The sequence below is a fragment of the Acomys minous genome (assembly GCF_964271855.1).
Source record: "Acomys minous genome assembly, chromosome: 6".
NCBI lineage: Eukaryota > Metazoa > Chordata > Mammalia > Rodentia > Muridae > Acomys > Acomys minous.
Genome location: NC_140487.1, coordinates 21,579,720 through 21,604,679, shown reverse-complemented (window position 1 = coordinate 21,604,679; position 24,960 = coordinate 21,579,720). Strand labels below are relative to the sequence as shown.

Sequence of the window (24,960 nt, the reverse complement as noted above, 5' to 3'; positions counted from 1 at the left end):
ATTTGAAAGTTTAATTTAATGTAGTTAAGATTAACTTCAGTAATCTAAAAGACATTATTTGTTAATTAGATAGCTGGGGATTTCAAAAACTTAGCCACTTTAAATTAATAAATTTAGCTTAAAATAGTTAAACAATTTTAATTAATTATGTTTCAAAGAATTGCTTGAAGTGATTGCTGAATTGCTATATTTTAATACAGTGATAAGATTTCTAAATTGTATGTAAAAGATGAAGGGAAAAAATTAAGACAAATCTGCAATACGTTAAGTAGTCATTTAAAAATCCAAGGTTTGGAGTCAGAAAGTACAATGGGGAACATTTGGGTTTCTCTGGGAGACTCTTCCAGACATTTCAGCTCTGTTATTTCCTAAGTAACTGTGTGTGTGTGTGTGTGTGTGTGTGTGTGTGTGTGTGTGTGTGTGTGTGTTTGTCTCGTGTGTGCCCATGTTTACAATAGAATATATACATGGAAGCCAGTAGTCCACTTCAAATGTTGTTCCTCAGATCATGTCTTTAAAGATAAGGCTCTTGCTGGCCTGAAGCTCACCAGTAGGGTATGAGGGCTGACTATGGCTCCCCAGTGAACTGCATGTCTGGTGCCACCATGCCTGGTACACACACTACCAAGACTGGGTTGGATTGGGTTGGGTTGGGTTTTAGTTTCTTATCTGTATTCTTGGGATTAAACACAGATCCTTGTGTTTGCACAGCAAATACTTTACCAACTGAAGTATTGTCCTTTCCAACACATCTTAAAGCATCCATGCCAACACTACCTCCTTTGTAAAAGTCAACAGATAGAAAATCCCAGGCAACATCTCCTGGGCACACCAGTGCATTCAGCCTAGATTCCATTGTGGTTATCTCTCCAAGTAAATCACAAAGCCAAACTATCATACACATCTGAGAGAGAGACTAATACAGAACCGTGTACTTTATAACCAAGCACTCTAATTGCAATTAGAGAGAATGCAATTGAAATGAAATCTTAGGACTCCATTCTGAATCCAGTGCACTCCCAACAAGGGCCAGACATTACCCAACACCATGCCTACTCAAGAAAGGGCAAGTTCTCCTTCCCTCCTAGTTTGCAGTTTCTGTTGCAAATATAATTAAATAAATAAGAAATCTAATTATTAATCATTTTTTGTCCATGATGCAACTAGCATGCAGAAAAAGAAAATTGTCTCTTCCAGCATCTCCTTTCAACAGGCTTTTTAGCTGTGCGCTCACTTGCAAGTCGTTACACATTCTCACAGGAATGAAATGTGTTTTGGTTGGAAAAGATCCTAGCAGACCCAAAGGGTGGGCATTTGATTCCTTGGTAGAAAGCCAAATCCACTGTCTGCAAAGGAGAAAATGAGAAAAAGGCCAAAGGACCATTTGCTTTCAGGGCCTAAAATCACACTGACTTCAGCAACAGCTCTGAGCATGGCGGTGCAGCTCAGCAGAGGAGAAAACTGACTATCCGCAAGCTCTTTATCCACAGCAGAACTTAGAAACCAACTTCAAGTAGTTCCCTAACCCAAGACAATATTTTAAGCAAGAATATATGGGGAGGCATCTTGGCAAGACGCTTTAAAGAACATTTAGGGAAGGAAAAGACGCCACAGTTTCAGATCTCAGAGAGGAAAACAAATATTCACACGACAACAAAGAGCCGTCGATGTGCCTTTTACTGCTGAGATTCTATTCTGTGTGTGTTAGTTCTTCCCTTTTGTGTATACGCATGTGTCCCTTTGCCATCCCTCCCCTCTCTGTGTGTCACTTAATTATACTGTAAAAATCAAGCCAGCAGGAATTGCTTCTTCGCGTTTAATCATTATCCTCCCCGGCTGTTGTAATTTTTTTTCCCTTTTCTTATTATAAAGAAATTTTTCTTTCTATTGCCTATACTGCTCTCCAGCACATTAATTATCTTTCCTGTGACAAGCCCCTAATCCATGTTTCCCCGTGAAACCCATAGCACTTAATGACCGTGATTCTCACTTTGCGAAAAGCTTTAGAAGGAGAGTTTTTCAGACCCTGCCTAAATGAGCCCTCTTAAGTCATCTGATGAGCTTTGATTGGCGGTCAGGTCTCTCAGATTTGATTAGCAGATCCCGATGGCCTGCTACTACTTTCTGAGGCTCTGTGATTTTAGGAGAGGGGGCCAAAAAAAAAAAAAAAAGGAAAACAAGAGTAGCTATCTGGATAATAGCAGGAAGCAGCCCGAGAAAGGAACATACTCCTGCCCCATGCACTCTAACTGAATACAGTCATTAGCCGGAGCTGCCTGGTCATTTGAAATAGGGACCTTTACGTCTCTTATCGTAGGTAGTCTCTGAGTTGAGGCCGGTAAATAAGAGCCTATTCATCTTCCAACAGGACTCGGATTACTCATCCTAGCCTGTGGTTCTCCTTTCCTGAATCTTCCCGACCTTTCTGCCTCTTAAACAATCAGTACTTCGTGATTACGGTACGCTTAGGTCCATGCTTGCTGTCCTTGCCCGAGAAGAGAAAAACATAACGCATTAAGGACAGTCCTGAAAAAACAGACTCTGGTCTGAAATAAGAAGCCATTCTGTCTCCCACAAAGGACTTTGAGGACACTCTCCCCACCTTCCCTCACACTCATAGGAAAGTTTTATTTCCAGCCATATGCATTCAGGAACAAGTACCTTACCAGGTACTAATTAGATTTGAGGCTTCCAATATTCCCTCAAATTAGTGGCTAACACATATCCAAGAGTGTTAAGTCAGATCTGTGTATCTGGCAACTCAGAGATGAGAATGGCAAAACCAAAAGCTGGGGATGAGATTTTGACATTGATTTCTCTTGCCCTGTGGAATCAGATGGTGAAGTAGGGAGTAAAATAATGAGAGAGAAAATAATAATAACAGCATTATTGAGTGTGCTGTTTGTTGTTAGCCTAACTCTTTTGATCATTGCACCAAATCTGTAAAGAAGTATTTTCTGTAAAGAAGTATTCATGTAAGAGATCTGTGGGACGTGAATAACCAAGTTTTGTTACCTTGCTCATATGTTTAGGCAAATGAAATAGAATTGAGATTGGACTCCTTATGCCAACACTTGTGCTCCTTACCACCGTCTCTTCTTCCAGGGTCGCACTATAACAGATACCCAAGATTTTGTGAACACTCCATCCCCCAAGCTAGATCTAGCCCAGGCCCACACATCTGATGGAGTTGCACTAGCCAAGCCATACAGAAGCGAAATATCTATACTACAAAAGGTTTATGGTATAAAGGAGGCATAAATCAAAAGCTAAGCAAACAGGAATACTACCACCTTCAGAAAATTCCATCCTTGGGGACTGCCCAGGGACACTGAGATCCTGCCCTGTGGAATGAGCTCAAATACTAAGCATTGAGATTCCGGCCTTGCACAGCTGTGCCTGTTTACATGGTCACTTGCCCATCACGTTCCCTCACCCTAATGCTGACTTCACTTGAAAGCTCCTGGTTTTGATTCATACTCAACATATAAATCTTTTCCACTATGAATCGTAGCCTGATCCTTTAGGCCAGGAGCAAAGTCCCCATTCCAGGCTCTTCTACCTCCTACACCTGGCGTATTACAATATATATTATCTCTGATCGTGTGTTCATGTTTCTTCATCCTTCTTTACTGGCTTTTAAAATTCTAATCGTCACGTCTGCTTTATTTCCTATTTCAGACTGGGCCCTGCATGAATAACTGCTGAAAAAGAGAATCGGGACTGACTGAAGAAACACTGCCCCTCTTCACAGCACCAAGCACTGAATTTCAAGACACTTTCTACAAGAAAAAGATAGAGATGTCTGCCCTCTGTAAACCCTGCCGAGAGCATCAGTGGTTTCTAAGAGATCCATCTATAATTCTCTCTTTCTCTCTCTCTCTCTCTCTCTCTCTCTCTCTCTCTCTCTCTCTCTCTCTCTCTCTCTCTCCCTGTCTCTGTCTCTCTCTGTCTCTCTCTCTCTCTCTCTCTCTCTCTCTCTCTCTCTCTCTCTCTCTCTCTCTCTCTCTGCCAACACAATTTTTAGATTAATGATAGCACCACGGTCATTATTTTGCCACTTGAGTAGATGAGCGTCTGAGACAATGAATGGCAGGACCAGCCGTCATCTAATCAAGGCCCAAGCAGCACTTGTCACGAGGTATGATGGCAACCGTTCCACTTCTCAACATTATTGCCATTAGACCAGAGAGGCAATAAGGAGTGGGGGGTGTTAAGTAGAATTCTTCAGACTGTGTAATTTTACCCTTCACCACTGATTAATTTACCAGCGGCACATCCTTTGCTTCAGAGTATACAGATTTAGAAGAAAATAAAATCCATGCGAACTATGTGAAGTTGTGCACAAACAATTCTTTTTGTGTGTTCACCTTACAAAAGTCGCTAATTCAGGACATCGCTTTTAATCACTTCAATCAATACTGCTGATTAATCAGCAAGTTTCTCGGAGTCAGATAACTGGACAGACCAATTTCTTAGATATATTTTAACATAATGGAAAGGATATTATGTGTGTTTCCAGATGGATTACGGTCTTTTGAGAATGGATGTTTGTATTCTTTTTCTGTACGACTAACTATAGGACTTGATGGCCCATTGTTGAGTATGCGAACTGGAATATTCAGCAAAATCTAAAACTGAGAAAGAGATGCTACTAACAGAATGCCCTCCTTCTAAATCCCCACAATTCCCAAAAGAAGCCACTTCAACTCATTTTCGAATGAGCAGGCAGAGGCCCTGGTGGAGCCCTAACATATTTTGATAATCTAGTATAAAGAAAGAAGCTAGGCTTTGTGATGAGACTATACATGGCTACAAATGAGTTCCTCTCGATGTAGTGATCACAGAGGAAGGCATGCCTCTCTCCTGGCACCGACAACTAAAAGCTGACAGTGGGATTCTGGATATTGGCCAACCATTGTTACCAAGAAAAAGAACCACTCTGTTCTGGGAGAACCATAGGTATCTTTACCAAAATAGGCACCAAGGTGATTTCTTAAGATGAAAAAGGATGCTGTAGAGGCAGAGGGCATGGGACAGTCCTGTTATCTCTGCCCTCGGGAGGTTGGCACAAGAAGGCCACAGGTTCAACGTGAACCCAATCAACATAATGAGAGCCTACATGAAAAGAGCTGGCGTGGAGGTGCTATTATCAGGAAAGAGAAGGACGTGATAGTTTGGGAACAAAAGATGGTGTCCCATCAGTCATTCAGTTCCTCGGTACTCTAGAACCATCACTAGCCTTCAGTTGTAGACATAATCATACTAAGCATAATGTATCTAGAATATGGTTATATCAAGATAGGTTGAAGTGTCCCGTAAACCAACCTTTCTTGTAGCTTCCTGAAAAACAAAACAAGAAGAAAAAAAAGGCAGTTTCAAAATCTGAATCTTGATGAGATTTTTAATTTCTCATTACCCACCTGTTACTGGAAAAGAAATGAATAAATAAGTAGGAAGTCGACACTAACCAAATCACTTGAGGCAGGAGCTGTTTATCCCTCAGGTGTCAAAACAATGATAATTTCAGTCATGTGTGAATTTGAACCTCCAAGAAAAGGGATAAACCACATCGGTTTTCTTCCTGTTTATCGAGATGGACATCTGTGAACTGGCAGGCAAATGCTCTCTCTCACATTCCTTTGATTTCCTGTTCTCTATGGCGCTGCTTGGCATCCATCCATGAAACACACACTGGATGCTCTCGTATGTATGAGGACAAGAATTAAGACTGCTTTTCAGAGGCAAATAACGGAACTTGAACTCTAAAAGTCAATACTCTATTTCACCACTAACAAAAAATAAATAAATAAATAAATAAATAAATAAATAAATAATGCTAGGCTAATGAGATGGCACAGCAGGTAAGGGCACCTGCCACGAAGCCCAAGGACTTGAATTCATCCCCCAAATGCACCTTCCAGGAGAGGACTATGACACGTCAGATTGACCTCTGACCTCTACATGCCCACCTCCACTGAAAGTTTAAATAACTGTCCTATTTATTTAAAGAAATGCTGGGAAGGGTATTCTCCCCCAGTGGTCTGGCATTACAGTTCATCTGTTTACATTTAGTATGGCTCATCTGTAGAGCAAAGTCTATCTCATCTTTGTCACAACTTGGAGTCACACACATTGTTAAGTCCCAGAAGAAAAAATCCAGAGACCCACGGAGTAAAAATAGTAGTAGTAATAATAATAATAATCCATGAAGAAATTAGGTAGAAGAGAACCCAAATAAAAGTTCAGCTCAGTTGGTCTCCGTGTTCAAGAGTTATTGCTTCTAACTCGTGAACAAGGTGTCTTAGATTTCATTAAAGATTCCTCAGTTAAGTTATGCAAAGGGCTCAGCAATCAGAGAAGAATATAAAACAGAAATAAACTTCTTTCTGCCTCCTCGGAACTACTGAACTAAAATGCAGTCCTTTGAGCCTTTGGCCTCCTCTGCTACAACCAATTAGAGGTATTGCAAGAATACAAGACAATTATTTCTAAACTTTCTCTCTGGGCTTACCAGGGGTGGTGGGACTCTTACAGGCTGTGGCCTCTGTGACTTTCTCTCTCTTTGGTTCAACTGTTACTAAGTCTGTTCTGGTGGGAGGTTTAGCAGAGAACGGACTAACCTAAGAGCCAACACCACCTAAGAATATAACTTTGCCTTTTTTTTTCCTGACCGCAAATAAGGAAAAGGCTATTTTAGTGGTTAATAATTAAATACGACTCCACCTTCTTTCCCGTTGGGCAGACGAGGAAAACAGCAGTGGGATAGCACAGTCTGTAATGCTGTGGTTGGGAAGGAATGAGTGCAAACGTGGCCTCCTCCCTCTTGGAACCAAACCTATATCATTTGGAAAACCTTCACTCCACTGTGCAGAAGCTGCCGAGGGACACACACACTATATTTCTGCTGGTTTAAGAGCCAAACGATTCCAGCAGCCACGTCGCCTTCTCCCTTCCTTCCTCCTCCTCTCTCCATGAACATTTGTTTCCTTTTCCTTCCTTCCAGAAGATTGAATTTCACCTTCTGGAATTTATATTTTGCACAGCCTGTGCTTAGAGAGCTTTTTTTTTTTTTTTAATGGTAAGACCCAGACCCCACTGGACAAATTCAAGCTTGAGGACTTTTTTTCTGACACCTTGCCTTAAAGTGATTAAAAGGCAGGTAGCTGAGCTGGCCCTGGTGGGAAATGCCTGTAATCCCAGCACTCTCAGAGGCTGAGACAAATGGATCGCAAGTCAGAAGCCAGCCTGAGTTATATACCAAAAGCTAAACAAGAAAGGAAGGGAGGAGGGAACGGCTCCTGATGCTCCTGATCTAGAAGGCCTGCCTGCCTGCACTTTGTAGTTAGAACCAGGACACAGGAGGTAGAGGAAACAGCACCCAACTCCCAGGGGGGACTGAACTACCAAGAGAACAGCAGTGTACTCTAGCCCAATAAGATCAAGCACTCTTAAGTTTTTTAGTGTGACCTCATGCAGGACTGAAGCAAAAAGACGTTTAACATGGAGTAATAGGCTAAGACAAAGAAGAAATGCCATAATTTTACAATTATGAGTTTGTGTTAATATATACAAGAGGAAAATAGCTTTCACAAGGGGAAAGGAATTTTAAATGGAATACAACTGAATTCTGCAAAAACAAAACAAAACAAACAAATAAAAACAACAAACAAACAAAAACAAAACCAGAAAGCTCTCAAAAGCCCAGAAACTCACAACCAAAAGTGTTTCTCGGACTCTACCACTGCTCATGAGTGTTTTAGTCTTCTTTAGACCCTGCCTGGTAATAAAGAAAAAGACTTTAAGAGCATCAAGGTTCTACAGTGCAGCTGATGCTGGCCTGTCTATTTGGAGATGCCAAGTGTAATGACATATGATTTCAATCAGGCCCACAGTTCCACAAAATGTTCTCTGTGGAAGATGGGGAGAGAGTTAGAAGGGCTTACTGAGGAGGCATGGATTTACCCATGGGCATTTCAATACATACTCTTTGATAGGTCCCGAATAACAACATGCATCCCCTAAATCTCAGTAAGACTCACATCTGACCATTGTCATGGCGTTATCAGGATGACAAATGGATGTCTAAATGAGTGAATGCCTAACACTGTCTTAAGGCTCAACAGAAAATCAGACTGTGAACATCTGGGTTCAGGAAACACTGGCTTATTTTCTAGGTGTCAAGATTTTTGTCCTATGGATAATGGCCACCTCTCTTTCTTATTCTCGAAAGATCTTTGTGAAAATTGTAGTGGTTAAAATCCCTTAAAATACTTTAAATACAAGAAATGCAAATTTAAACGTACTAGCCTATGAATACCAAGCTTACATTAGGTGCCACATTAATTCCATAATGAATAAAAATGGAAATATTTCTACAAGCTTTTTGGCTAGTCATGTAATCATACCCCAGATGTCTTAAATAGTCAGTTGTCTGAAAGGTATCACTGACAAAACACATTTTGTTCCAATTCTATGCAGAGGTTATCTTTATGTGCCTGTTAAGATTATAGTTTGATAATTATGTTTAAGTAGAGTATCAAATATAAGCCCATTTGTAATTCCTTTCTAGAATGCTGATTTTAGTTTGACATTTAATTACAATTTTCTTTACATTTCATGATCTGAGAAAATCAAGAGATGCAGATGGAAATATGCGAGAAGACACCAGTTGACAACAATTGAGCATATAAAGCATCATGCCTTCTTCCTCGAAGAGCATTTTAGGAAGCACCTGAGATGTAGTTCATGAATATGTAATATCTGTTTTAAAAACAGTATAAGTTAATTAAACATGAAACTTTCCCCTCTGATTATTTTGGCTTATATCTCTATGAGAGTCACTGATGAAAGTCACACATACTAGGGTTTCATCTCCTTCAAGAGAGTACATGGTAAATCCTTAATGAATGCATTAGATCCCTATAGATGCATTTAGATCTCTTACTTATACAATATCTTAATTAACAACCTCCACTTAGGCTTAAGGACCATACTCCTTTAAAAGGGGAGGGGATATTATAGTTAATATGTAGTCGTGGAAGGAAAATCCTCTTAATGCTTCGATTCTAAACGGAAAAAAATATGAACAATTAGAATGACATTGAAGGAGACAGTCAACATGCCAGGAATCATTTTGAAAGAACTAAAATTCATTGTTCCACCCAGAAACACTTGACAATTCATTCTTGTACTGGGCTGATTGACTTTTGCTTTCTCTGCCAAGTCGGCTTCTCACGTCCACTAAACCCTATTTATATTTAAAGGAAACAGAATCTGCCAACACGGGCCATGCTCTCACCAAAGCCATGAAGAAAGCAGCCTAGCTCATCATCGAGGAGTATTATAAGCATATTAGTTTAAGGAGATTCCCAGCCATAATCTCTGAATGAGATAGCAGGATCTGGTTCCTTGGAGAGGTGTCGCTATTGTGTTGCAGAGGGAAAGGGAGTGAATTGACAGTTATGTTCCTGAGATCTCAATCCTGGATCAGGTCATCATGGAAGTAGACCCTGCCCTAAGGCATCGCTGATACTTCAGAAGTTGAGATGACTTTTTGAAATGCCACAGGGAACCATTTGAATCTTCCCTGCTGTTTTGTAATATTGTCAATAAACCTAGAGACACGGACATTCTCCACAGTTGAGTGGAGGGGGAGACCTGGTGGCACTCAGAGGAAAGATAGCAGGCTACGAAGAAGAGACTTGATACCCTATGAGCATATAAAGGGGGAGGAGGTCCCCCTCAGGCACAGTTATAGGGGAGGGGAGTAAGGGGAAAATGGGAGGGAGGGAAGAATGAGAGGATACAAGAGATGGGATAACCATTGAGATGTAACAAGAATAAATTAATAAAATTTTTTTAAAAAACCTAGAGACACCTTAAAAGAGAAAGAGCGAGAGAGGAGGTTGTAAAGCACTACCCATGGCAACCCAAAATGGAGGCAGCTGTTGGACTTACTTTTTTTGGCAGAAAAAGGTACCTAAAAACAGAAAGGCATGTGGGAGGAGGGAGAAAACACAAACAAGACTTATGAGGACATACACCAGCCAAATATGCACACGAGAAATCAAAACACTTTCAGCAGAGACCTTCCTCAATGAATAAACAATCTGTAGATGACATGTGTTTCCCTTTCCTATTCTCAGTGTGATAGACTCAACTGCAAGGCACTAGTCACTCAATGAACAAGGCCCCCTAAGCTTCTGCTCTGGGTCTGCCTGTGCTAGGAACTGCAGGTCCCACAGAGAACCATCTCTGGGCTCTCAGGCAAGGACACAGGGTATATAACACGATGGAGAAGGCTAAGCACTCTCCAAGAGAATCTAGGACTCACTGCCACTGCCATATCACACTTGCATCTCTTCCCAGTGTCTGCCATTGCTCTTAAGCACTTGCTACTTGACCATTCCCTGGTGTCCAGAAGCCTACTGCCTTGGCAGATGATAGTAACACCCTCATTTCTTTCTGCACACCTTCATAAACTACTTGCTCAGAGAAATTCATGCCACGTCCATGTCTGCTCCTATGTTCAAGCTACTGGAAAGAATAAGCCATGTTGTCTGTTATTATGAAGCTGACCTCCTGAGTAGGCTCAGATATGAGCATGAATAATTCTCAAATATAGCACCACAAAACAGCACATCCCCAAAGTGATGTCTAAATGACATTGTTTGAACAACCCAAGGTTAAGGGAGGAAGCATTCAATACAAACAGAAGGACAAAACATAAATGAATCAAATCTGAGATAGACTATTGCGGTGCTCAGAATTTCAACAAGCAGAGATGATAAAGGGCAATCCAATCTAGAGAGACAAACACGCAAGCTCACAGATAGAAAACAGAAGAGAGTGTGGGAGTGTCAAGGACCCCGGGAGAGCCAGGGCATGAAAGGGACAATACACTCAGTCTGTCTGTTTGTCTGTGAGTGCTTTTGAAAATGTACTGTCTGAATATTGTCACCTCTATCACTTTCTGAAAGTATTTCACTGATGAAATACTAGAAGAAAGCTCACTCCGTAAAGTGTTTGCCTTGTCCTCTTTCTAAAAAACAATAAGGCAGGCATAGTGATCAATGTTTGTACCAACGCTTATAATTCCAGCATTAGGGAGGGGAAGAAAGACCGATTCCTAGGGCTCCCAAGCTCCCAAGTCAGCCAGCCTAGCCAACTTGGTGAGCTCCAAGGCAGCTAGAGAACTGTCTCAAACAAACAAAAAAAAATGGCGGCCAGCACCTGTGGAACTACACCTGACTAGACGTTGTCCTCTGGATTACACGTGCATACACATATGCAAACACCTGCACCTACACACACACACACACACACACACACACACACACCCTAATGGAGCACTACCCTAATACTCAGGAAAGCTAGGATCCAACCAGAGTGTCTAGGTGAGCAGAAGTGCATCACGCTGTCCTTTCTGATATCAGATTCCCTTTCTCCTATGAAATAAAGATACTCCTGTCTTACCAGGGCCTGTGGACATAGTATTCTAATGCCTCTCACAACATCCCCACACCACAAACACTATGGCACTCCTTAAGGGACCTTTCCTTCAACCGAGGTACCCAGAAAGATGCTAAGACAGTACAACTACAGGCAAAAGTCTTTATTAAGTCTCAAGTTACCAGAGTTACTTGACAGTTCCACCACAGATCACTTTGTCATGGAGAAGCTAAACGCATTATGACACTTCTGAACATATTCTATTTTCACAAAGTACAGACAAACATATCAACATCATATGCAATATTTAACTGTATTTAAATTTGTGGCTTGAGATTTCTGTTAAGGAAAGATGGTATATCGCTTTTATTAAAAAAAAAAAAAAAGCACAGCATCTAACATGGATGTTATTGCTTCCTGCAGAAATATTACAGTTTATGAAAGTTCAGGATAGTGCCCATAAATTCTTAAAATTAAGGAAGAGGAAGAAGAACTTAGGCAGGATAAAGGAATGGTTAAGCAGCAACGCTCTTCCGTTTCATTTCCTCTCCATATCTGGAAGCAGGCTCCTGCAAAACAGAGAAGTTCAGAAGCAGAGATAAGAAACTTGTTTTCAGCTCATAAGTCAATGCAAACTGATAATCTAGATTTAATAAAGACTCCAGTTTTTAAGTACTCAACTTAAAAGTTGGAGTGTTTTCCCCTTTTCTGAATCACAGAGGCTCTGTGAGCCCGGCCCCCATCAGACTGTCTTAGGAGCAGCAACAGTGGCACTGCATAGACCAGTTTCGTTTTCTACTTTCAATCAGGCCGGAGTTCAAGTTCACATTCTTCTTATGATTCTACTGTAATCATAATCAGATACTGCTAAATGTGGTCAGCTTCCCTTTTCCCCTGTCTAAAAGGAGACCTAAATCTCACTGAAACAAATGGCATTTCGTATGTGTCATGCTATCAGAAGGCTGAACTAAAAACATTTGGTATGAGCAAATACAATAGTTACTGTCCAAACTTTCTGAACACTTGGTATAATACAATGCTTGACACAGAACTCACACAGATTACATAAAGCCCCATGTGGTGGACAAGAAGGTCACACAGAGTCTCTCATGTTGGCACATGAGCTAACGCTGCAGGACATCATAGAAAAGGCAGTAGTTTGGAAACCAGGAAACACCTGTTCTTCCCAAACTGCATGAACATGAGAAAATTCTTATGTTTCTGGGACCTGTTTTCCTTGTTAGCTAAATGAGAGGCTACCCTGGCAAAATTCTCCAAAAGAGATTTACTGCGATTACACTTATTGTTTATTTTCAAGTCATAAACAGGGAAGAGAAGTTCTACAGCCACAGAAAGTTCCAGAACCAAAAATCAGAGAGGAAAGGAGGGAGGAAGGGAGGGAGGGAGGGAGAGAGGGAGGGAGGGCAAGAAAGAGTCATATTGTAAGATTTGTAAGCCTTGGTTTCCTCATCTTTTCTCTCTGTTGTTTCTAGCTATTGGTGGCGTTGGAAAGTAGAGGAATAAAAATTGTGAGAAGAGTTCTCTGAGGATCCTGAAAGACGTTCAAAGGAGAAGCTGCACTGCTGAGCTCCTAGTGGGTCAGCACGCACCTTCTTTTACCATGTCTTCTGCAGAGCAACTGCCTAACATGATGTGCCTCTTCGGGGTGGGATATGGTCCCCAAACGCTCCCCACTGTGGGTTCGCCTACCTCAGGAAGTCTCTGAGCAAGTGGAATGTATTCATGTCCCATAGGGTATATTTTAAAACTATAAACAGTGCTTAAACTTCAAATCAAATATGAAGAACAAAGCATCTTCTTTGCATGGGGAATCTTCTGAGACTTCAGTTTGTCAAGAGGGACTTTTCCTTGCTTACTTTAACAAATATTTGCTTAGGAGCTAATCAATTTATATGGTTGGGAGATCCTGTAACACTTCCCGTGACACTTACCTCCATAAATCAGCATTCATGACCTTGTACTGTCCTCTCCCTTTGACTATAGACTGAGCCCAGTGACTGTGCTTTAATTAAAAGGACATGGGGAAATGATGGGCTCTCACTCCTTGGCCTAGCTAATCCAAGAATCTGGTTGCCATGTTGCTTGGCATCAGAGTCTCTCAAAGCTCTTAATTAAAGAGCTTGCAACCGTGTTGCAAACAGGACCATCGGGAGGCACACAAGGCACAGAGCAGGTGCCTCTGGCCAGAAAGTGCTGTAACCCTGACAAACATGAAAGGGAGCTTGGAGGAGGATTCAGCCTTGAAAGGACCAAAGCCTAAGCCAACGTTTTGCTGTACAATTAGAGTCTAAGCAGAAAGCCCAGTTAAGCCATGTCCAGACTGATGTCTCATGCTATTTGAAATGGTAAGTCTTTTAAAACGTCTGTCTGGACTCAAGGGCCAGTTTACTTAGGGATATGTAACCAATGTAGTTATCAAAGCAATGTGAATCTCAAAGAAAAAGAGGCCGTTTATGAAGGTAATGTCCAGGGATATATAAGCGTTAAGTATTGATTTGCTTTGAAGGTATATTGAGAAAAAAGAAAGAAATCCCTTTGCTAGTCTCCTTCCCACTACTCCAAACACATACATATCTTCAATAAAAATGGGCCCCCAAACTCTTTCTTCAGTGAGCGTAACCTTTTACATCCCTATGCCTTTAGAAGGATCAGTCTTTGCGATGGACAGCAGACAGAGAGCGGAAAGGTCTATTATTATCTAAACTAATGAACTTCTTAAAGCTACGCTCTCATCCACATGCACTGTCTATTGAAGAACAGGCTTTGCTGCTACGGCCCAACCCATTCTGACAACCCAATAGCCGGCCGCACAGTGCTCATGGCTCAAAGCCTTCCCTGTACTGTGCTGGAATTGCATGTTATTGGCATGGTAAACAGCCCAGTCATCCTACAATCACCCTAAACCTACAGAAATGAAGCCTTACACTAATCCTTTTTCTTTGAGTCAAGCCCATACATTCAAAGAAAAGACAGCACTACAGTTGGTGGCAGTCAGCCCTTGAAAGAGCTATTAAATATATTCTTTCTGGGAAAGAAAACAAGTTGGGGTGTGGTGGGGGAGGGAAAGGGAGTAGGGAAAGAAAGGGAGAAAAATGAAGAAATAAACATCTGTGGTTTTCATGAAGGCCCAGTAGTCACACAGCTGCTTTCTGTTCACCGCCTGCTTGTTGCTGCCTCTTTATTTCCTTTGGAGTTGTCTTGACTTTATCTCTGCCATATCCCTCCCTCACTCACCTGGGGGACATTTTGGTTCATATGTGCAATATTTTGGAGCCAGGACATCCAGGCTTAACTCCCTTGAGTTTACAAAGTACACCCAAAGAACAATGGCCCCAGTTACTTATTTATAGGATGATGAGGAACACACCCCCTCCACCCATACCCCCTCCCCCCCACAACCCCTCTCACACCCCCATCCCCATCCCCACCCCCACCCCCCCAACCCCATCTTGGTCTGAGTCTCTGCTGTGTGTGAACTTCTCTGGGGGAAGCTGCCTTGCTGTTAACTCCTGGGCCTTTACCCTAAAGCCATCTGCACTAGAAGCTCACAAAGCTGAAGGTGTGACAGGTACACAGATCCACAGCTCAGGCCAGGGGTTGTATCTTCACTTCCCTTTTCAGCATAACTCCTTCAGCCACTATGAACAGTGCACCACTGGCTGATTCTGAGTCATGTGCACATCACCATGGCGAGCTCTTCCTTTTCCACCTGAAGCCGTTGTTCCCTGCCCTCAGCTTTAAAGTGTTGGTTGGAGCCAAAAAGCACTTTCTCAACTTTGAGGTCTGAGCTTGGAGAAAATACATCTCCTCTGGTGTGTCAGGTGACAGTTCTTGTTTCTTAATAGCGCATTCTGTCACCCTAGCGCTTAAAGACCCTTTAGAGGACTTGGCTAGATTTTCTACAGATTGTGTGTGCCAGGAGGACCAGATGCTATCTTGATCACCACTGTACCCCCAGTGCCCGCAGCGGGTCTGCCTCAGGGTTAACAAAACATCCAGGGCGCTGCAACTGTCCATGTTTTCCAAGCATAACATGGGGGCTAGAGAATGGGAAGTCAAAGAAATTACAATCAATCAAATCTACGCATAAAAACTAAGACTACCAAGAAGAGACTTGATACCCTATGAGCATATACAGGAGGAAGAGGTCCCCCTCAATCACAGTCATAAAGGAGGGGAGTAGGGGGAAAGCGGGAGGGAGGGATGGGAGGATACAAGGGATGGGCTAACAATTGAGATATAACATGAATATACACACACACACACACACACACACACACACACACACACAGGCCTGCAATAGCACATGTGCCCTGCTGTGTACATTCGTTGTCCTCTGCTCCAAGAGTCACACAAAGAGGGAGGCAAACAGCACATTAGCAAGAAGAAGGGCTGGAGTCACAGTGGGGAACTAGGGACTGGAAGACTGATGACAAGAGATGCAGTATTTAAAAAGTTGTGTCTCTGGGACTTAGTGATTTATTATAGGCAGAGGCAAGGGAGTTGAGGAGCATGATGACTCAGAAGATTGGTAAAGCGGGACTACTATGGGGAATAGCTTTGTTTTGCTCTTTTACATCAGAGAGATGAGTAACATAAACAGTGGAGGCTCTGGGTTTCCAAGACTGAAGATGTGTCTGTTGTTTATTTCCCTGAATCTTGATATTGGCAATCCGGTAAGCTATGGGAACACCTGCGCCCCAACAGTCAGAGAATTCAAATTTTGAAAGAACTGCTTTGTAATTAAAATACCAGAAAACAAGCTAGATACTGTCACAAAAAAAAAAAAACAGCCTAAAATCAATCATCCTTAAGTTCTTTAAGGACTGGGTTGTATGTGGAATTGAATCAGTAAATCATGACGCAGAAAAATAACACATCCTCTGCTTCTACCTTCAGATCACAAAGGACTTCGCCGAAGTGAAAAGGAAAATTTTACCCATGTAAAAATGCTGAAGAAAGACTGTGCTAGGGACAGGGAAGACACTTGGGTTGGAGGAGGAAGAGTGAGGAGATCGTTTCCTGAGTACATTTTGAAGAGACTGAAGAGAGCACATTACAGGAAGCTGTTGGCACAGGGGCAGCTGGAGAGCATGGGCAGAAAGCAGAAAACCATCGAGAGTCCTCGTCGTTCTGCATGTGGCGGATGGGTGGCCTGGGTAACACTTCCGGCAGGCTGGTGAAGACACTGCATGCCTCCGGACCAAGAACGCCGCACAGATCTTGGGATCAAAGGTCCCAAGGGCCTGTTTCTCTCTCAGAGGTGACTATGAAACAGACCCATTAAGGCTTATATTAGTTTCCCCTCACCTACAATTACAAACTACCATCAGCTGGGTAATGTGAGCAACAGCAACTTCTCTTACCGTCTGGACGCTTTGAAGCCAGGACCAAGGTCCGGCAGGATCAGTATCTTATAAGTGTCTTACTTCCTGGCACTCAGATGGTCACTGTCACTTTTCTGCGGGGACCTCACATCACAGCAAAGAGTGAGTTTTCTGTCCCCCAATCTCATGGTGGTGGTCAATCCTACAACCTCTTTCATGCTAAGCAAGTACTCTGCCCCTTAGCTGCCTTTGGGAATCTTAACAGCAATACTAACCCGGAACTCTACTCTTATATCCTCATGGGACTTTCTTTAGCCTTGGTCATCCTCATCAATCCCCCATCTCCAAATTCAGTCCCACGAGGACCTAAAAACTTAACTGAGGTTGGGGGGGCGTGGGGTAGGGGAGCGGGGAGGGAGGTCAGTACATAATAAGGGTGTTATAAAATATAGGTAATGGGTTGCCCAGATCACTCAGCAGGAAGCCTGCTGTGCAAGTCTGAAAAATCCAAGTTCAGTTCCTGGTACCCATGTCAGGTGGAAGCAAAGAACTAATGCCACAAAACTGTCCTCTGACCTTCATACATATTCCATGGCACATATCTACCCCACCCCTATACAACATACACACAAAACCAAAGAATTAATAAATAAAATTTGCGAAGATATGAAAAACACGCCCTGTAGCCACGCTTCTTCTCACACATTCACAAACATACAGCTGAGTTAGAAAAAAAAAAATACACTTCCCGGCACTAGAGAGACAGCTAAGAGACTGAGAGGTGCGCTGCTCTTGCAGGAGACCCAGTTTCTGTTCCAAGTGCCCAGATTTGTATGTGGCCACAACTCCAAGGGCTCCAATGTCCTCTTCAGACCTCTATAGACACATGTACATACCCACATACAGGCACATGCACACGCATATGCGCACACACCCAGATATAATTTAGGGAGAAAATGAAAGTAAATATTTTCAAAACTAAGCTGGCACCTCAATGGTACTCACTGGGAATCTGTACTGAGGAGGAGACAAAGTGCAACATTACTAAGACGTACTGGCATTCCTTTCAGGCTAGTCCAGTCACAGAAACTGTGACAAGCAAACAAAACTAGCCTTTCAGGAGAAGGCAATCTCAGTAAGAACATCATTGACTCGAGGAACATCATTTGGCTTGAGATAGATGCTGCTCCTTTTATTCAACATCAACCATGTATATTAGGCTCAAATGTTTAGGCCAAGAAAGACCTGGAGGGACCACTGAAGTACAGAACACACTGTCAGAGAGACTTGGTGTTTCTCAGCTCATATCCTAGAACTTTAAATGAAAATATAGATAGAAAACCACTGTGTTGAAAATCTAGCTAGATGTAGTTTATTTAAGAGACTTAGGCTCTTTCAAACCTACCATGATTTGTTTTTAATTCTGCCTTTGAAATGTCCTAGTTGAAATAATGCCCCACTTGGTGCCACTCTGAATACAACAGTCATCATTTATTTGGCGCCTAAGGTGAAAAGCACTTGACAAATCCCCATCTCCTTTGTTTACTCTTAAAACTCCTGTTGGGTCACTCATTTTTCCCTCTCTTTACAGATAAATAAGCCAAAGCACTTGCCAGAGGTAATGCTACTAAAAGAATCCAAACTTTGTCTGACTGCAAATACGTCTTCTGGCCTTTATGCCAGACTGTTCACCATCCTCAGGGTATAAGAATGCATAAATATGAGTAGGGAAAAATAGCCAGGGTGGTAAGAGTGAGATTGGGAGAGAGAAGAAGAGGAAAGGAGAGAAAAGGAAGGAAAGGGAAAAGGAAAAAGGGGAAAGAAAGGGGGGAGGGGAAGGGAAGGGAAAGGAGAGGAGAGGAAGGGAAGGGAAGGGTAGGGAAGGGAAGGAAAGGGGAGGGAAGGGGAGGGAAGAGAAGGGAAGGGAAGGGAAGGGAAGGGAAGGGAAGGGAAGGGAAAGGGAAGGGAAGACAAAAAGCATAGTGGTATGCATTCTTGAGTAAGTGTATTTATTTTCTAGAGTCATTCTTATGAGTATTTACTAGTTTTTTTTTTAATCACCAGAGAAATGCTGAAGAATCATTTCACCCTTGTAGTCACTTGATCATATAATGGGCTTTTTCGTTCAGAGTCTCCAGCTGAAGAGCCAGGGTGCAATTCAGCATTACTATTTCTAAAGTTGGTGATTTCAGGCAAATTGCTGATATCCTCCTAGACTCCATCTCAAGGGAATTTTATCACCTGTGTCCCAGGGAGAGTTTGAAAATTATATAAACTAAAGTGTGCAAACATGTAGTAAGGTGCCACATTAGCACACCATGTTTATATTTTTAAAGTTAATTAAAAATCACTATCTGTATCTCTATTTCTAAATAAGGGCAAGCAAAGGAAATTGTAGGAATTTCTTACCAAGAACCTCAATGCCCAAGAATTAGGGTTCATTAGCGCATAAACTCCAGACACAGACACAGCTGTCTTCAAGCTTCACCATTCCGATCTAGGTTTTCACCCCCCCAATCCCTGTTGTTTTGATGCATGTTTCACAAACTATGCAGACTTCAACAACACACTCTAATAACACACTCAAGATAATTGGTAGTTTCGCGAAATGCAATTGCCTATACTTTGAGCTATAATTAAAGGCATTACTTAAACCCTCAAGTGGTCTTTGCAAATTTGGAACTGGAAGTTGAATTCATAAATGCTAGAGGGGAGTAGGAAATCCCGGAACCCTAAATCAACAGACCCAACTTCCAGTGAGAATAGCTGTTTCTGGGCCTTTCTTCCTGCCTGGTTCCAGTGGCCAGACTTGCACCACCATCAACAACAGTGCTGCAAGGACTCAGCAGGAAAAGACACGCAGTTCAGTCTACGGATGGAGAAGACTGTATGAACCCACTGAACAAAAGAAGTGACGTTTTACAAGTGAACCTCTTTACTAAGGGGCAGTTATAATTGTGAAGACAGTCCAAATGGGCCTCTGTGGCCTCTGCAAGGCAGTGGTGGGTTTTTCAAATTAGGAATCCATCAGTTGGTCAATATGGCACCATTTGCTTAAATTTCCACAATGGTAATGGCTGCTGCCAGAAAATGACTTGAACACAGTCATGTAGAAAGACTATTAATCATCAGTAAAGACAACCTGAGTTGACAGCAAAATGATGACACACTGGCAATTTCCAATGAAGTTAACGTTGAATCACCACAGTTCCTGGACCAAGCTTTATCTTCCCACCTGTGTGAGCTTTAATTGTCTATGCAATGCAGATATGTATTCAGGTAAATTACATACAGCCTAATTCTACTCTTTATTTATACATAGACCAGTAAGATATAAAATTTAAATCTCTAAATATTTAACTAAATTTCCTTTCTCTGATAAAAACACTGGTTCTTACTTTTCTAGAAAGTTCTATTCAATACACATTAACTTTTTCATGCTAGCACCTAAGTAGTATATTGGGGCCAGGTACACCAAGTAGACTAAGTCATGAAGTTCAACCTCAGACATTCCTAGAAGGCAGGGCGCTTATAACAATTATACTTTGTGGGATACAGTTGCCATGTTGAGTCATACTGTTGGCATCTTTTTTCCACATCTCTCTTTTTTTTTTTAGCTTGTCTCTTAGGTTATCTAATTAGAATTAGGCAGACACAGCAGGAAGACCATAGGTAGATTTCATCCATTTATTTCACCAATGAAGAAACTGAAATCTTTCTGATTCTGATAAGGCAGACGTTAGAAGAAATAGAAACTCATTCTTCTTAAGTCAAGCAGAAGTATATCATAAAACAGAGTAACCTGAAGCAATTGTTCCATACACAGCATGCTGCAAAAGAAATAAAATGGAAGCCCTACAGCAAATGAAAGAGAGAAAGTTCACTCTAGCAGGGATAATAAGCTCTCAGGAACTGCCAGAGTTCTAAGGGCTTCTAGGATGCAGAAGGCAGATGTATGGTTCTGCTGCCCTTTGCCAGCCTGTGGGGACCAAGATAATCACTGTGCATCATAGAAGCTCTTGCTGAGCTCCACTTCTGGGGAACTATTTGAGCACTTAGGTGCTCGCCCCAGCTAATTACTTTCCCACCTGTCTCCAGTCTATGTTAAAATGTGGTCTAAGCAAGAGTTGACCCATTCCTACTTAAAAACTTGACTTTTCCAAACAACAGCCTCTGACTGCTGAATCTCTATCAACCTGGTGGATATTTTCCTCAGAGCCATGTTGTGATCTGAGCCTCTTCCAAGTCAAGCCACCACGGCCTCTATTCTTTCACAGATGTCAAAGTCAAATGACTGAAGAGTCTCGTCACATCAGACACCTTCTACCTCTATTTCTCTGAGGTATTTTCCAAAATAAATCTCTCAGATAGCCAGTTCTCTCCTGGTATTTATTTTCTGAAGACCTATATCTGAACATACCTTTAATACAATCAGGAACATTAGCCAAGGACTCGGTACAGTCTCCTCTGTTGACACTTTCAGACATTCATAGTGCATCTATTAGGCAATAATGTGATATAATAACAAATCAAAAACAAGAATACTCAAATGCTGGAAAAAATAAAATTGAGATACACTTATTTAATGGTGAAGAGAATAGAGCTATAATGTTAAACAAACAAAAAGAAGTTTCAAGCAAAGCCAAAATATGACATAATTTGTTTAAATTTAAAGACAATAGCAACTGTTAAGTTGAGGCAAAGACAATATGAACATGTCTTATAGCAGTCTCTGAATTTTCTATGTATTTGAAATTTTTCCAGATTTTTAAATGAAATTAAAAAATATATTTTATTATAGTGTGTGTGTGTGTGTGTGTGTGTGTGTGTGTGTGTGTGTGTGTGTGTGTACATGACATGGAGGAGTGGAAGACACTTCCACAGTAGGAGTATAGAGGTCAGAAGACAACTTTGTGGAGTTAATTCTCTCCTTTATGGGTTCCAGGCATTGAACTCAAGTCTTGGAGAAGGCAAGGCAAGCACCTTTGGCTGCTGAGCTATTTTGTCCTCCTTGAAACAAATATTTGCTAAAAATAAATAAACTGAAAATTTAAAATATTAAATACTTTTCTTGGCAAAGCAAATTAGGGCTCCTGTGCTGGTACAGTGGCTAGCAGCTTCTGCTGCCTCTGTCCCCATGTGTCTGTCAAGTTAGGAACACCACCAGGTCATGGGCCTTTCAAAGGATTTTTGACTACAGTAGGTGAAGGAAAGCAATCTGTATATCCTGCTGAACTGAGTAATTAGCATCAATATTCCAATGTGAATTTATTGTCCGATAGGAGCTATATTTGGAAAGAAGAAACCCCTGGCTATAGCTTGATGGCTGGGTGGTCAGAGATAAATGCACAGAAAGGAGAATAGTTGGCCTGTGGCCTAATTTCTAGCCTAGAGTTTATGGAAAAGCATGGAGGAGGGATTGAGAGACAAAGATAACTGTTCTAGAGGCAGTTAACGTGCAGCTGCAGTATGCAGGTGCTTATAGAAAACCCACCACCTTCCTCTGCCACTTATGTTGGTTAGAGACCCCACACATCCGGAAGTCATACTCAGGAAGCCATTATACTCAGGAAGCCATTTTGTCCAGAATCTGAACAATACAACTGTTCTCTTCCTTACTATCTTGAGGTTGTCTCCTTCTCCTAGACAGAAAGTGGGAGACATTCTGAGCCTACAGTGTCCCCCAGAGACCAAATGGAGACAGGTAGTGATGCCCCTGTCAAGAAGAATCCAATCCCCAGTAGAAACAGGCACAATGGCAGTCAAAGCAAGGCATACTGAAATATGTTAAATATGGGAAGCAAACAGGCTAATTACCACATACTGAAATAAACAATAAGCATACACTTGTATTCGGGTCTTTTTGTGTGTTTCTATTGTTCCAGGCAATTATTTTTAAAACTTTAAAAAAGCTGAATGTCTCTATACTACTTTTGATTGCATGGGAGTCTGAGGCAAGCATGTCCTTGAGGGTAAAGCTTGGTCTCTTCTCATCAGTAGGTTTTTAAGGCTGGCAAAGTGCTCTGCACATTATTAATGTTTGTTGATTGAATGAAAGGATAAATAAATGAATGTAAGTGAAATTAAGACATATTTCTTACTGACAGACACTAATGACCAAAAAAAGGCTTCCAACAAATGAGCAGAGTTGACAATTAAAGTGTAAATAGGAATCTAATGAATGTTCTAATTGATCTTCACTGCTTTAAAATGTAGCCAGAATTTTTTAACCTTGAGATAGAATGCTCAGCAAATTAGTAGACTGTCCTTGTGTGAAAATCTCTTTAATCAATCTAATAGTTTGTCTGTTCAACTCTAGACTTTAAGTCTGCTGTTGCCAAATTGGTGTTTTGTTTTGTCAGCCTTAACAAGAGTTATGTATTAATAATGTGTGTGTGTGTGTATATATATATATATGGAGCTGTATTTTATACTTATATATGTTTGGTTTGCATGCTAGACTTTTATGAAAATGTAGAATATGGAATACATGTTTTTTGAAAGCTCATTGAGGGGGATAAAGCTAAGAAGGAAAATGAAATTCTTATTCCTTTCTGATGATTTTGCCTGAAAGAAAACAATAAATCAGGCTTTAACAGGAACTTCGAAAATTGACTCTTTCTCTAGTTCTTCAGAGGTCTCAAAAGAACATGGCTCCTCAATGTATCTTTAGGCACTGAGAAGTTAACAGCATTTATAAAAGAGGTATGCTTTTTAAAAAAAAGTTATTCATCCTAACTAGACTACCGACTTGCAGGCAACAAAGGTTGGAGGCTAACTGGTGAGCTGAGATTTTAAACTTGGAATCTGTGGGTGTGGAGATGATGACCCTTGTGCCCCCTTACTACATTCCAGGGAGAGTTTCTGTGTCCCATGTGCTGATAGTGGGACATGACAGTCTCTAGCTGACTTCTGTCTGATGGAAGACACTAAAAGTTGACCCAAGAAAGATGGCAACCATTTCTTGATGCAAAAATTGTGTGTTGTGATTAAGCTAGCCAGATCCCAAAGGGGTCAACCCTAAACACACATAAACACCAGCAACTCTAAATAGACTCAACAGGCTTGCTTATATATACATTTGTATAACTGTAAACATATATAACAGTGATGATTAACAAAGAGGTCATTATCTTGAGTTGGAATGGAAAGGTGCTAGATAAGTTAGAAAGTGTGTGGCATGAAACTATAAAATTAATAATAATAATAATTATTATTATTATTATTGTTGTTGTTGTTATAACAGCAATTACAATAACAATAATGAGCCAGCCTTGGAATTTTCTAAGTACTACCCAAAATAACTGTTAGGGATACAAAACCCTAACACACTAAGTACAGGGAAATCTTCATACAAGTGGGCAACTGCAACTACAGCCTACAGGAAGGAACTCTCTATAAATCAAAGGCCTGAAGATAAGATTCCCCAGGGATTTGAGGCTTGGAGGTTGGGAAGCTTTCAAACAAAGCATTACAATTTGCCACAAGAAAAGAAAGTGTCAGTTTAAAGATCTACCAAACCCTGAGAGAACAGCGTTCTGTAAATCCAGGTGGGATGGATTAAAGCCCTTGTTTTCTTTGAATCCTCCAGCAACCCCCGCTCCCCCTTTCCCAGGCCCATGCCCCTTCCCCAAACTGCAGTTATCTGGCCTAGAAGGAAGTGTGTGGTAGGAAGGAAGTTGGAGGCAGACAGCTGCAGATAGCTGCAGCCCACTGCAGTTGCTTTCAGTCCTTCAGGCCACTCCCCCACCCCACCCCCATCCCCAGTTGAGACTATCACAGAAACTACAGCCTCTAGTGACCAAAGTACCCACCCACCCAGGCTAGAAGGGCACAAAGATGGCTCAGTATCTGAGGATAACCAAAAGAGCTATTGTGTTGTTTCAGGAATCCATCCGGGGGCAGAAACGAGTTTGTCTTACAGAGTGGGTGAGAGGGCAGTGGGGAGTAGAAAAAAGACCTTTGACTCCCTGTAGGGACTTCACTTGTTCATTACAACAAGGATGTTTTTCCAACATCTAGGTTCCAGAACCTTCTGTATGCCAGTTGTCAGGGAAAAGTTGCATTTCATTGTTTGCTGTCTATGTTGTCCAGAAATGCTAAGAAAGTTTGAGAAAGACCCCTGGCCAGTGCCTCCAGCCCCTACTGATCTCCGGAA

General features: G+C 41.6%; 1 protein-coding gene across 6 annotated transcripts in view; it reads right to left on the bottom strand.

The window, feature by feature from the left end:
* Positions 1–11,602: 11,602 nt before the first annotated feature.
* LOC311598927 (uncharacterized protein) overlaps positions 11,603–24,960 on the bottom strand; it is a 59,725-nt gene continuing 46,367 nt past the window's right edge. For 5 of the 6 annotated variants that reach the window (XR_014779710.1, XR_014779711.1, XR_014779712.1 and 2 more), the window contains one exon: positions 11,603–12,023. Coding sequence is in view for 1 of the 6 variants with exons in the window: in XM_084784507.1 (XP_084640633.1) it covers positions 11,993–12,023 (31 nt within the window). In the remaining 5 variants the exon portion in view is untranslated. Of the gene's footprint in view, positions 12,024–21,222; positions 21,301–24,960 lie in introns of all 6 variants that reach the window. The other variant, XR_014779714.1, reaches the window with a different exon arrangement.